This window comes from Pholis gunnellus (assembly GCF_910591455.1).
Source record: "Pholis gunnellus genome assembly, chromosome: 2".
In the NCBI taxonomy this organism is placed as follows: domain Eukaryota; kingdom Metazoa; phylum Chordata; class Actinopteri; order Perciformes; family Pholidae; genus Pholis; species Pholis gunnellus.
The window spans coordinates 19,051,371-19,065,843 of NC_136536.1; the positions used below are offsets into that span (position 1 = coordinate 19,051,371).

At 42.2% G+C, this 14,473-nt stretch overlaps 2 protein-coding genes across 2 annotated transcripts in view; one reads left to right on the plus strand and one right to left on the minus strand.

Annotated features, from left to right (window-relative positions):
* Positions 1 to 142: 142 nt before the first annotated feature.
* Positions 143 to 5,242, minus strand: lrrc47 (leucine rich repeat containing 47). Its single transcript, XM_079167317.1, has 8 exons — positions 5,204 to 5,242; positions 4,292 to 4,866; positions 3,456 to 3,902; positions 3,235 to 3,351; positions 3,002 to 3,117; positions 2,318 to 2,420; positions 1,541 to 1,630; positions 143 to 825 (listed from the first exon to the last, which is right to left on the minus strand). The coding sequence occupies exons 2-8, from the start codon at positions 4,859 to 4,861 to the stop codon at positions 604 to 606; spliced, it is 1,665 nt and encodes a 554-aa protein (XP_079023443.1). The 5' UTR covers positions 4,862 to 4,866; positions 5,204 to 5,242; the 3' UTR covers positions 143 to 603.
* Positions 5,243 to 6,736: 1,494 nt separating this feature from the next.
* cep104 (centrosomal protein 104) overlaps positions 6,737 to 14,473 on the plus strand; it is a gene marked incomplete at its 5' end in the record, with an annotated part of 28,731 nt that continues 20,994 nt past the window's right edge. Inside the window, 6 exons of the mRNA XM_079167712.1 lie at positions 6,737 to 6,849; positions 8,014 to 8,187; positions 8,744 to 8,882; positions 9,671 to 9,733; positions 12,468 to 12,544; positions 13,038 to 13,206. Coding sequence (XP_079023838.1) covers positions 6,737 to 6,849; positions 8,014 to 8,187; positions 8,744 to 8,882; positions 9,671 to 9,733; positions 12,468 to 12,544; positions 13,038 to 13,206 — 735 coding nt within the window. The remainder of the gene's footprint in view (positions 6,850 to 8,013; positions 8,188 to 8,743; positions 8,883 to 9,670; positions 9,734 to 12,467; positions 12,545 to 13,037; positions 13,207 to 14,473) is intronic.

A 14,473-nucleotide genomic window follows, 5' to 3' on the forward strand; every position in this document is an offset into this window, starting at 1 on the left:
ATAGACCTATCATCATGCATTCAATCAACAAATGAAATCAACAAATTAGTAGCTGTAGCTGCAATGGCTGAACAAACCTACAGATGATCAAGATAAATTGTGTGTGTGTGTGTGTGTGGCATATGAAATAAAATGAATGAAAACAGGAGTACATTTTATTAAGTCTAAGTCAGACATTATGCTGCTGCTTAAAGGGAAAGTTACACTATTATAAGGTGATAGTAACACAAATCTTCCAGTCCGAGTTAAAAATAATGTGAGTTGAACAAAAATTACCTTTCAGTACAGACAACTTGTCTTCATTTTGTAAATAATACAAAATAAGTACATTTGGTTCTACCTTTTGACATATTGATCGTGTTTTCAGGAAGCAGCAAAAAGATTTACCAACAACAAAGCTTTCCAAACACATTCGCCAACAAGCAACGTTTCAATCACAAAAAAAAATCCTTTTGGGATCACATTTCCTGTGATCCCTGAAGTAAAAAGGATGTAATTTAGCTACATGTTGTCAAACCTTAGCCTTAATGTCCCACAATGTTAATCTTTTAAAATGACTTCATTTGATCGAGTGTAAAGATCAGAGGTTATCTACACCAACGTCTACCAGATGACGGTCAAGTTGCTGACGTCGTTGCAAAGGTCGGTCTTTGATGGGTAGACGACTTTCAGGTTTCCGTCCAGGTCCACCGTGCGGACTTGCTGCACGATCAGTTCGCTGGAAGGCTCACCGCTGGCGGCCGGGTCCTGTGGGCCCTCCCCTTCTCCATCTGACCCCGCCTCCTCCCGATGCTCCGCCGTGAACTTGTTCAACTCTGCCATTTTCTGTGATGAAACAGGGAGTGCACTCTAAATGCCCGATATGTGATTTGAAATTCAAAGCATTCATATAGCAGCAAAGAGCTATCTGTCGCTCTCCCTTTGCATGTTTTTGTTTATGTAGTCGGTCCAGCCGTGTCTGTTAGCACATGCGAGGCCCCATTGGCTCTCTAATCCCCGCCGCTCTGCACTGTGCTGCTCATGCAATGGTTACCGCTGATAACGCCATCACCGCCTACTGCGTCGCCTTGGAAGCGTAACACCCACCCTCCAGTTCCCCCTCAGGTTAACACTGTTAGCTGCCGGCTCAGCCGTCGCCATGTTGAGAGCCGCGTGGAGGCAATCCCTCAATCAAAACTCCTAAAGAGACCTAAAAGTGAAGTTTCTTCCACAGACTCCATCAGGCCAAAATGTCCACAGGATATACAAGACTGAAATAAACTGAGCACTGAACTCTCCATGAGCTTTCCTCTAGCGCCACACATCTTCTCCATAAGGTTACCTTAAAACTATGGATCAATCCTGTTTATCTGCAAGTGACAGAGCATCTAACACGGGTGGAGTCTTTTAGTTTTCACATGAATAGCTATGACACAGGTCCAGTCTTGAATCGAATTTAGAGAAAGGTAATGATGTTATAACCAATGGAAGCAATTATGAAAATAAAATCCATGTTGTAATAAACTTCTTATTCGAAAAGAGAGAAAAAAGTGACGCTTACCACAATCAGAGCGTCCATAACATCTTTACAGGTCTGCAGGCTGGCTGCACTCGTCACCTCCAAGAACAACTCTTTGGTCGTCTTCTTGATCTGTAAAGTACAATCAGCTGATCATGCAATTATTTCTATTATATCATGAGAAGACAGACACAAACTGTGGGCTTCAGTGGGACACGGCTTGATGTCAGACGTGTTATCTCCACCAGCGGATCATGCGATCACTCGCAATTGTGCGTATTTGCACCTGTGAATGAGCGAGTGTGCACCTCTGTTTCTGTCCCCGGCTAATCTTGCATTCTGCTGCAGCAAACTGCATAATATTTTGGGGGTCCAGTTATTGGCTGCACGCTCAAGGACCTATTGTAGGTGCGGTGACTCACACGTGGGGTGGGGGGTTGGCTAACAACTAACGAAACCATCAGTACACAGTGAGTTCAATTTCGTTTCGGGCAAGAATGTATGACGCGTGTTATACGAGCTAATTACCTGCATACATTGCCGCTTGTTTTTGAGTTTGAATGAAGTTTGCTTTCCATCGCCTTACCACCTATCGGTGTCTAGACGACGGTTGACCAACTGTGGGTTGAATTCATTCAATCACACAATACAGCAGCAGTTGTTGTTGTTGCAGACACACCTGGAGGAGATCTGCTCTCTGCTGGGTGCACCTTTCTAGTCGGGTTCAGTTTTCTCTGCCATCATCATATTCACTGTATGAAATCTTCCCTTATGAGAGAACAAAATGATGATAACCAGAAAGAAAAGAGATATACACACCTTGGTTTTCTCACTGTTGGTAATAGGTGGGAATGAGATCACATGTCCCTCTGCATCCACTAGGCAGGGATACATGGCTTTTCCCTGCAGAAGCTGCAGGTATCTGGGAAAAAAAACTAAATAGTTGAGTGACAACATTACAAAAAGGGGTTAAGCCAATGTAATAGATGCATAGCTGGTGATATTCTTTCGATGATAAACTTGAGAAATATCAGATTCAACTCTGTCAGAGCTGTCAGCTATCAAGATCCTTTGATTTGATGCATTTCATTCAGCGTGTGCGACACTGAGCTTGTCAAGTAGTTGCTTGGTCTTCCTGACTTGTCACTGTTAAACTGACAAAGCCATGAAGGACTTTACTTCAGCTTGTGATACCTTATAATGTGCAACAATTCATTGCTCATTCAACACGGAGGTTGAAATAAATCAGCCTAAAGTCTAACATACTTCTACTGCCCTCATGTGTTCAAACACAACAGCAAACCAAGTTATACAGATGTCTTGTGTCAAGTGTTTTTTTTTTAAAGTTCTTTTATTTTGAAAATCTGTTGTCTTCAACACAAAAGGTTTCAACCAAAACCTCTCTCCCTCAACTCCAGCCTGCAGTTAACTAATGTGGATCCATCAGAAACACTTTCCCCAAAAGAGCTCATGTTGTACAGAAGAGTCAAAGGTTGTACTGACTTGTGGAGGCCAGTGACGTTCTGCCTCTTCTTCTGCTTCCTCAGCTCGTCGGCCTCGACCTGAAGGTGTTTTATCAGCTCGACGGCCGTCATCTCCTTGCGACCCAGCGACACAACCTGTCAAACATTGTGTTTTTTTTAATGTGATGTTTTTCTTGTAAATGACATATTATTACCGTTTGGCTGGCACAAGATTGGGATTACAATGAGCCAAACCAGTCTGCGTTGGCATACCTTCAGCTGGGTAGGTGGTTTGACACCATACGTCAGTGGAGCTTTGATAAGCTGCACATCGTGAGTTGCAATGGTGGCGATGGTCCTTTTACCACACAAGTCATCATGAAGCTTTGTCTAGAAAAAACAACAACAAGGGGATTATTTTCCATTCTTCCACTGCACACGTATCAGTCACACCCCACCAATGTATACCACCTTGTGAGGGGGTCTGTCCTTACCTGAGCCACCAGGAACCGTTTGAGAGCGTTCCCAGACTTTAGGTTCATGCCTCTGACCACGCAGCACACCAGGTACGGTCGGACATCTTTCACCTCCGCACACACCGTGACCGAGAGTGCAGCGGGACTGTCCGAAACATGGAGGACCCTCACCACCATCTTGTTCAGTTCCTCCACCTCATCTTGGTCGTCGGCCACCTTCTTCTTCCTCTGCTGCCTTTTCCCCTTGTCTGCCTTGCGACCCCCGTCCGCTTCACCTCCTTCCTCTCTTCCTTTGCCTTTTCCCCTGAGGTAGTCGAGGATGGACTTGGTCTGGCAGCCGTTGACCATCTTCTCCAGCCGCTTGTCGCTCAACTTGTTGCCTTTGAAGTTGATCTCCTTCAGCTTGGCGCAGTCGCTCAGATCGGAGGGGATCTCCTTCAGCTTGTTGTTAGAGAGGTCCAGCACCTGAGGAGCACAAAACAAAGTGCATATGTTGAGTTTGGCACTGTGGAAAAAGAGCATCAGACACACCGAAGGTTTGAAGTGTTATGTAAAGAAAAACAGACAAGAGTACACTGCATTTAAGCTGGCACAGATGCAAACTTGCTGTCTTTTGTAGCCCTTACCCGCCAAACTCCGTTTAAAAATTGGACATTTTCATGTTGCATTGCATATTAGCAAACGTGAAAAGTCGTCAGCTATAATTTCAGATATCCACAAAACATACGGACAGCTTGTTTATAATTCGGCGTGCATTAGATTCCTCACAGAAGCACCTTTCTTCAAGGAAAATCACCACTTAAAGATGACTTGATGTGCACACGAGAGCTGTTTGGGAGTTGAGTTCTACCCACCTTTAGAGCAGCTAGCTTGTGAACATCCCCACTCAGCTGTTCAATGGAGTTGTCAGAGGCGACCAGTATGCTGAGGAGATCCAGTCTCTCGGAGTAGAAGTCGGCGGGGAAGCCGGTGAGGCGGTTCTTGGAGACGTTGATGTTGGACAGCTTGGTGCACTGGGTCAGCCCCTCCGGCAGGACCTCCAGGCTGTTACAGCTCACATTGAGAGTGGTTAGCTCCTTCAACTGAGTGATCCCCTCCGGCAAACTGCTCAGGTTGTTGACTGAAAGGTCCAGGACCTTCAAGGACTTGAGTTTCCCGACGACATTGGGGACGGAGGCGAGCCTGTTCCTGCACAGGATGAGGCTCTGGAGGTTCGTCAGACGCTGGATGCCCTCGTGGATCTCTGTCAAACTCGGACACTGGCTAACTTCCAGATAATTGAGCAGTGTGAGGGAATAGAGGGCAGAGGCGAGTCCCCCGTCAGCGGAGATCCTCTCGTCGAAAGCTGGACCCTGAAAGACCAGTTCACGCCTCTTCTCTGTCGCCGCTTTCTCTATTTCTGGCCAATTCTCCATGTCACCCATGCTGACTGCTGGACACCAGTTGTCAAGATAGCCGAGACGATAAAAGACACGACACCGGTTTTTAACATTTCAAAATAAATTAGCACGTTTTTACATGTACAGGTTTGTGGATGATAAATGTAGGTATTCCTCAATATATCAACTAATTATAATAGAGACGTTACTGGAAATGGATGAATACGTCTCTGAAAACTTTAATTAATACAGAATTGTGAGCTCTCATTAGAGGGCCTGTGCATTTCTTCTTAATTGATTGCATTTTTTGTGTAATATTTATATCACGAGTCTTACATTTGCTTGCCCCTGCAGATATTGTAAGAAATAACGCGTTTACGGAGTTACCTTTACATGCTATGTTTTTATTTTGGAGACAACATGTTTGACTTCCTGTAGTAGCCGGGTAGTACCAGACACGATGCTCTCTTCCGCCCGAGGACCGAGAAGAAGTTGTGAACGCGCATTTTAATATACGTATATTGAATGTGGATCGATGTAACAGTTGATTCAAGATGTAGGGAGACACATAATACAATCAGAGGTGGGTCCCGGTAGAGTTGACTTGAACAAATAAAGGTTGATGTCTAAAAAAAAACTTGCACGCATATAAAACTACATTTACGACAATCCAGTGCGAATGACGACCACCTTACTACTGCGCATGTGCGCGCTGGTTGTTGTCAGCGGTGGTTATGGAGATGAGATGGGGCGACGAGCTGTCAATAGTACTGTGATGTTCGTGGTAAGATATCTTTTGAATATTCGCCAGAAAACTTCCATTTACTCTAAAATGTGTACCAACAAAATGTAGGATATGACGAATGACAGTTGTCAGGACAATTAGCTGGTCGAAATACCTTTAAAAATACAGCTAACGTGACTGAAGACTAGCTGCGACGGTTGATTGACTCGCTCACTGTTAGCTAGCATTAATGACCACAACATGCTCAAGTCAGTAAGAGCTTCTGTGCTCCTACCTAAGCCCCTACACAAGGGGGTTGTGTGTGCCATATCCGGGATAGTTTATTTTACCAGGAGAGATGGGAAACATACGCCAAACTTAATGCACTAATATTTCCTGTGTCACAAGTAAACCCTTCAACACATCTTTAAGCCTCTAGCTGTCGCCATACTTACTGCGACACACACACATATTCAACACGTACGTGATGAATTAGGTACTGTGTAACGTTACCAAACCAAGGTTTGTTAGTACTATATTATTGTATTGTGAAAGTAATGGACTGATATAAATACATGTATTGTTTCTATTCTGTTCTTCCTTAAAATGAGTCATTTCGGTGTAATTGCTGATAAGTTGTTGAGCATGTTGTGGTCAAGTCTAGTGACTTAACAGTTTTGTCTTTTTTACAAGTGATTTAAATGGACAGGCTGCAGCGTCCTTTCAGAATGCTCTTTAAACATTGCTGGGTAAATTTGTCAGTGCTAGTGCTCATACAAATCCTAAATTTGGTAACTAACTGATACTTAAAACATACTTTTTTTCATGAATTAACCTTGAGAAATATATATATATACGCATGAGTTTCTACAGTACAGTACCTGGTAATATGGACACATTTCAGTCGGTAGGGAAAGAGAGGTTTGATACCAAAACATGAAGAGGATGTAGTTTACAATTAATTTGTCACTCATTGTCAGTAGAGCAGCACTAAAGAAATACAATTCCAGGCCTGTATGAATAAATAAATTGTGCAATCACCCTCAATATCATCTTTACCTTCATCTTTACCTATCATCTTTAACCAGATCATCTTTACCTTCATCATTGTCACTAATATAAGTTTGTTTGCTCTTTTCAGATATTAAATACAAGATACATTTCTTATTTGTGTTCTGTCAGTGTCCGTCAGAGGGATGCCCCGGAAGATAGGATTCATTGTGGTCAACTCTTCAAGTCATGAGGACAACTTCAGTGCTAAGGATCTCATGGTCCATGCACCCACAGTCAACGGCTGGAGATCGAGCAGGTACAGACTCAGAAACCAGATGTTTTTGTTAAAGGAGAAGCGCTGAAGCTCTTGTCCGATTTAGAAATATTATCACCATTGACCAAATGTCTCAATATCAATACTGTGACAGTATTGTAGGCGTCACCATCGGTGCTTTGACAAAATATTTACACAATGCAGATTTTTTTACAAGTAATCATCAGTAATAGGGTTATAATGACAAATTGAGTAAAGGCAAATAATAGAACAGCTAAAACAGTCTGTTAAGTTCAAGAAATGACATCACTTTACTATAATGCAGCTTCTAAAACCAGGAAAACACACGTGTGCGATATTACGATATTCAAAATCTAAGATATCTAGTCTATATTTGCCCTAACCTTACCGAACAACAGAGGCACAATGTCATGATCTTCTCTCACATAACATACTGTTTTGCAAGCTGGCCACGAGCAATTCGGACAACTCTGAAACCCATTGAGTCCACAGACACTAAAGACACTTGACCGAATAGGCCAATAGCTATCACCACCATTGCCATATAGTACAGAAGTACAATTTATTTAAATGTGATGGTTTTGAACATTTGACAGACGCTCGTCTTTAAGGCTCTACATGGGTTTGCACCTCCCTCACTGAGTCAGTTCATAAAGTGGAAGTATAGTAGCGGCAGGGCAACCAGAGGGGACTGCGTGGTACAATACAGACGCAGCACATTTGGGCCAACAGTCTTTTCAGAGCGAGCACTAATCACACTACCTTATCTCTGGCATCTGGCACTGCCGTTAAATACCTAATTGTTTTGACTTATTTGCTACTTTTGTAACATATTTATATATTTTATTGTATTGTATCATATTGCGCTGTATCGTGCTGTACTGTGTTGACCTGAAGTGCTCGATAAACCATTGTATTGATAATATAAGGCCACTAATTGTAACAGCCTGCCCAGGCACTACAGATGAAGTTTAGCTCATAGCTAACTCGTGCACATCTACATTGAGGTGGAAACTGAAATTTAGATGAATGTGCACTGTTCTCGGTAAATATATAAATAAAGATATATTGCCACACCACGTTACTTTCAAAAACTTGTCACATTTATTCAAAGCAGCAGTTTGTCATTAGTTTGCTCTACCTTCCTAAAGAAACTCAACATTGTGTGAATGCAACATTCCGCAGGCTGTGCTCCTACCCGCAGCACATCACCCTCCAGCTGGTGGAGAGAAGTAGGGTGAGGAAATTGCAGCTGCTGGCCCACCAGTACCTGATCCCAGCCAAGGTGGAGTTCCACATTGGAGACACCCTTCCCGAAACCAGCACCTCAGGGTTCCCTGGGCAGCTTCGCAGACTCGGGTGAGACTGCAGACTCGACCAGGCTCAGTTTTTTTTTACTGCCAGCCTTTTGCGTATTTTTACGAGAATTGCACACGAGGTCGATACAAGATGGTTTAGTAGATTTTGGACGATACAGCATAAACAAAAAGGTTGTTTTTACGTGCTTAGGTAAGTAAATGATTCATGCTTTATATATCTTATATCAATATATATATAAAATCTAATTTTAGCTAGTTTCCTGCAATCAGTGGGATCTGCATTTGCATCCAACATCATAGCACTACTTTTTGTGCAATCTGAACCTTTTCATGTAAACTATTGATTCAAAATCTCTACAGTGTTTTTGAGAATCGATACAGTATCACAAAAATGAATATCAGGAGAATCAAGTGTAGCGATATTGTCTTACACCTTGTAATTGTGTACCTCAGGTGTTAAACCTCTAACTGGTAGATATCAAGAGGTATTCTGTACTTTATATCATCACAGAATAAAGATGTAGAAATGCATCTAAGTCTTGTATATCTCAGCAGAGGAGTTGAACTGAAAAGCAACATTCGACCCCCAACTGCAGGTACGTGTCTTTGTCGGATAATGAGAAGACAGCCTTCAAAGCTCGGGAGCTGAAGTCGGTCCATGTCGACGCCATCGGAACGTACCTGAGAATAACCTTCCATCGGAACCATGTCAACCATTACAATCACCACAATCAGGTAGTCTGTCGGCCGGTAACGATGCACCTACACCACCGTTTCACTGCCTCGAACTTTTGTCTGATGCAGAAGACCGATCCAAACTGTGAGTGCTGTTCTACTTTGTTTGTGAGTTGTAAAAAAGACTTTTGGTTGATTTTGCCTTCCAGAACTGATTAGCTTACATTAAAGAGAAATAAACAACAGCATCGTGTTTAAAAGAAACTCACCAATAACAGCAGCTCCAGACGCAGCCATTTATTTTCGGACATTTTAGTTTTGGATCATTTAAAATCATTCGTCGGCTATTTTTCTGGAATTCTCTCCAGTGTTCGAAACACAAAGAAGTTATTTTGTCTGGAAAAATCTAATTGCGTGTCTTACTTTGAAATGTGTGTTGAATGACTGCTTTATCAGACACTCTTGAAAAGTCATTTCCTGATATCATCTCGCCAACTATACATTATATATATATATATATATGTGTATATATATATAAGCCTCATTTGCATTTTCAATAGTGCATGCATGCAAATGATTAGTTGAAAAATCATTTAGTTGATTGACCGAAAATGTATTAAAATGTTTATCATGAGACATGAGCTTACGGGACGTACTCAACTGCCCCAAGATGCATTGCGGCTCTCTTTAACATTCCACTGATGGAAAAATCAGCCTTATCCTTTAAACCGAGGTAAATTAGTTCCACTATTAACCTCCCAACACACCCATTTATCGCGTGCATTGATTTTTTATTTTCTCTCACAGTTCGGTTCAACCACCTCACCAACATCTGTTTATGATTTCAGGTTGCTTTGGTTGCCATTAATGTTCTGGGAGATTCTTTGGATGGCGATGCTTTTAACACAATTGTAAGTTCTCTTCAACCGTCACTCATCACCGCACTTACATCTGCACAGCACTAGGTGTCGCTGTTGTTCTGTGTGTTTTTTTTTTTTTAGACATTGCTGTGTTGTCATCAGTCAATTAGAATAGGGTTGATTGATGTTTCCTCATCCATCCGCTGACATTGCAGGCTTTTGGCATGTTAATAAGTATTCCTCACATATCGTACATCATTCATTTATTCCTAATAATGCTTGTGTATTCTGATTCTGAACTTCAGTTTTTTCCTGTTATGATGCTATTTGCTGTGTGCAAAGTTGTACATGTTACATTTTCTTTGTATTTATAATACAAAGAAACAATACTAATGATGATGGACAAAAAAATTACAACACAATATGCAAATCCAGTAAATAACCCTGAATAATGTGAGAGTTTCTGATTGAACTTACCTGTATATTTTGAAGCAGTATTGATGGTGTATTAGATACTTTTATGAGAAGGATATACTGTATTGTATGAGTGTCTTATGTAGTATTTATTTGTACTGATTGATCCAAAAGACACTCCATACGTGTGTCTATGTGCACACTTGTTTACCCGAATGGTTTGTGTGTGTAGGTGCATGTATACGTGTCAGGAATGTAGTAATGAGACACAAAGGGAGGGCAGTATGTAATCACACAGGAGGCCTTTAGTTAGCCAGTGTAATCAGATAGTCCTGCAGACAGACAGGTCCTGGAGGAGAGAGAGCACCTTAAAACACACACACACACACACACACACACACACACACACACACACACACGGGCACAGAGACATGGAAAGACAAGGACACACACTTGCAGAGATTCCAGTGAACAGGCTGTGCATTGTTGCTCCGCTAATCCGACTCTGAGCACCTCCACCACAGCAGCGATCTCGCCTGGAGGGTCGGCTGGATCTCGTTCTCTTATGTCTGTTCGTGTGAGTGGAAGTTGTGTTTGTCCTGTGGAGGGACGTGGACAAAAGGAAGAGTGTGGATAAAAAAAGAGAAGAAGAGCTTGTTTGAGTTTGTACCGCTTTAAAAGTTTTGGTTCATCCAAATGATAAAGAAAAAAACACCCCACATCTTCTCTCTGACCTCTAGGGGGTATCCAGCCACGCAGGTCTGTCTTTGCACTCCGCTGCAATGGAGGTGAATGGACTTGTGTTCATGGGGCTCACGGCACTAAAGAAGTGTGATGGTTGATGGGAAACAGAAGTGTTTTCACTGTCACAGAGGTGCTGAAGCTGCCTTCGTGGTCTCCAATAACTCTCCATCACACCGTCTATCCTTTCACTGATGCTCGGACACAGCAGACATTTTGACTTGCCGTAGTAGGAAAAGCACAGGTGTCACTAATAACATTAACGATGGCTCTGTTGTGTTATGGCAAGCCACCGACAGCGATAATGCATAATACCAGCACCCTGAAGCAGCTAAATGGAATGCTGCCATCATTCTTTTCATTAGTTAGACCCGTGCGTTTCCTATTCCAACATGTCAAGATGTGCTCCAGGAGAGAGGCCTAGACCTGACCGTCATAACAGTTCTTTATTTAAATACTCTTAATTTGTTAAATTATGATCCCATACAGCAGTGACTTCTCAGAAAAGAAAGACAAAGAGATGTATCAAACAACTTTATCATTGCTGCTGTATATCCCTCCCATCCCACCCCACAAACCATCCATCCAACATCTAAACCCAAAAATGAATTCAGATATTATAGGTAGAGGTGTCTATGGTGTAGGGGTCTCTCTCTCATAGATATATGTTGTTTTATGAACTTTGAGATACCCTGTTACGCTGGATAATTTAAACAACACACGGTTGCCACTTTTGCTGCAAAATAGTTCCAGAAACCTGTTCACTGCCTGTGGATTTGTCCAGAGCAACAAGGTAGATGTTTTTTTTAATGCTGTGCAAAATGCAGACTACATTTCATACATCTCTATTATATTGGAGTGGAGGCAAAAAGTCTTTGCATGACATAAAAACATTTGCTTAAGGCCGGTGCAAAAACATCGGATCTAATTTGTGCCAGTGACACTTCAAGGTAGGTGAGTTACATATTAAACCATCAGTTAGCAGGTAAATTAGGTTAGAAAAAGATCTATCACAGTTTATTTCCTCCTCATAGTGTTCCATTGTATGAAGTGGTGACACACTTGGCTACTCTTTGCCTCTTTGTCTTTATATGAATATATGTTATCTTCTCCTTTCAGTCAGAATAACTACATATTGTATGATTATAGACGAGTGTCCACTATTGTTCGAGTTCCTACTTATCACTGGCTAACAGGAAGTTCTTTCATTGTATTAATTGTGGTTTGGTGCTCATGAAGTACTGCAAGAATGATATCATCAGTAGACACTGTTTCCTGTTCTTTCAATGATTGGACACACGGTTCAGGTGATAGCAGTGTACGCAGTAGATTACAAGTCTCCACATATGTATGGCCGTAGCCTTGAAGTGCTGATTAATGATTAGCATTTAATTTATGTGCGTGTGAGAGTACTTGTGTTATTGCCATTTTTAAGGTCCAAGGAGTTTTTGTTGAAGTCATTGTGGCGGATCCAGTGTTTTGATTAGTTTTAGGTTCGGGGAAGGGTTTAAGTTGAGGGTCACCTTAAAGCTAGTGGGATTAGAAGACAATTATCAGGTCTTCCTGAGCACAGTATTACAAGAGCATAAATGCACGTGTGTGTCATTTTCCCCCATCTGTTTACCCCCAGCCAAGCAGAGAGCAGCTGATCGAACACTACCTCAACAGTACCCAGCTGGAAGCCGCCTTGGACACGACCTTCATGGGGTGAGGCTAGGCCATTGAACCCGGGTTTCTTTGTCTTGTGACAATAACATTGTTCAACAAAGCCATTTAGTCTGGAAGCTAACCAATAAGGCATTCAAGGTCACTCGCATTTGAGGAAAATGCAGGTGGCGGTCCGCACAAAGAGGAAAACACATTTCGAAATATTCCTTCTTTTTTTTAATTCTAATACATCAACCCCCAAGGGACGTTTCACCTCAGGGTCTCACTCCTTGGGGGTCGATCCATGTTTTTCCCCTTTGATCAGGATTTGCACAATACTGAGGCCATTTAATGACACGTTTTCTAATCTACTCTGGCATCATCTCAAGTGAATTTAGACACTAAATCAGCTGTTCTGTTCTCGATATTCAACGTGAAAGTGTACAAAGTGTACACGTGTTACAAAGTTTAACAAGCTCAGGCCTGACGTGTAGGAAGAAATGTTTTAATGTTTCAGTTTGTTGTTGTTGTTGTTGCCCTGTTTTGCACCCAGTAAATGTGAGTCCATCTCCCCCTTGGACGACCTGGCCTTTGACATGTACCAGGACCCAGAGGTTGCCCACATCATCCGACTCCTGGACCAAAAGAAACAGGACATGGTCCAGCAGGAGAAATACGAGCAGGCCAAGAACCTGAAGCAGGCCATCGCAGACCTGCAAAAGGTACCGTGGCTTCTGGGAGGTGTAGACTGCGGGGGGGGGGGGGGGGGGCGGGGGGGGGGGGGGGGGGGGGGGGGGGGGGGGGGGGGGGGGGGGGGGGCTACAATACATTGACAACAAATATTTGCTCTCACGGTTGAGCAGTATGTACAACAACAACTACCAGGAAGTGCTCTCTCTCTCTATTAATTAATTACTCGCAGTCTGAAAAGGTCTTAAATAATTCATGTTTAAGGCCTTCAATGATTAAAAAGGGCTTAAATACAGTTATAAGTCTAATATTAAGCTAACCTTAACTAATCGCCCACCGGCTCCTGCTCTATACTGACCACATAGACAGGAGAATGATCTCAATGTTGTTCTGTATTTCTCGGCAAGAAAGCCAATAAGCACTTTTCACAAAATGTTGATCTATTCCTTTTAGCCGCTCATATGACAGATTTTACATCCATTTATTTGACCATAACAGCGTCTTAAGGCTGGACCTCAGTATTTAGACAGACAGTTGCATTGTGTTAATGGGGTTTGGAGAAAACGCCTTTGTTTCAGTACAAACAAGTAGTACGTGAACACACAGACGCACAGACACACATAAGCACACATATGCTAAATATCCCTGGTTACTGGAAGTATTTTACTTCCAGCAAAAGGCAGAAGACTTCCTAATTTGGAAAGAATTCCCAGGAAAGTACCTGGATCTCTACTCCCAGTTATGCATTGTGGACCGGTGGGGAATGTATAATAATCAAAGATTATCATAGCTAACAAATACACACTGAAGGCGGTCACACTGCATAATGAGCATGATAACTTATGATAGATTACGTTTATTGCTTCCGTACTTAAGCATTTTGAATGCAGGACTTTTACTTTTAGTGGAATATTTTGACATTGTAGTATTGCAAAAGAATCTGAATTCTTCTTTCACCACTGTTCTGGACTCCTTTAAGCCATGATATCTTAATTGGTTTTTGACCGCTATTTTTACTAATGACCAAATTTATCGTGGTAAGTAAATAACGATCCTCCACCCACTGCTACTGAAAAAAAAGTTCTCTCTTGCAAATCTCAACTTTGTGAGACCTGTGTTCCTTTTACACGGTGTAACTTCACCACTGTTTGTAACAGTAGTTGTTAAACATTGTTCAAATTCCTGTTAGCGACCTCCTTTGTATACAGCGTTACCATGCTGACCATGAATTCGTAATAAGCTCAACAGCTGCACTGATGGTCCTGTGGTAGTGTCTCTCCCACAAGCCTTTCTGTAACC

Coding starts and splice junctions, on each gene's coding strand:
- lrrc47 (XM_079167317.1), bottom strand. CDS start 4,861: ATGGGTGACATGGAGAATTGGCCAGAAATAGAGAAAGCGGCGACAGAG. Junction 2,421..3,001: donor AACGTCACTGGCCTCCACAA/GTCAGTACAACC, acceptor TTTTTTTCCCAG/ATACCTGCAGCTTCTGCAGG. Junction 1,631..2,317: donor CCAACAGTGAGAAAACCAAG/GTGTGTATATCT, acceptor TGTACTTTACAG/ATCAAGAAGACGACCAAAGA.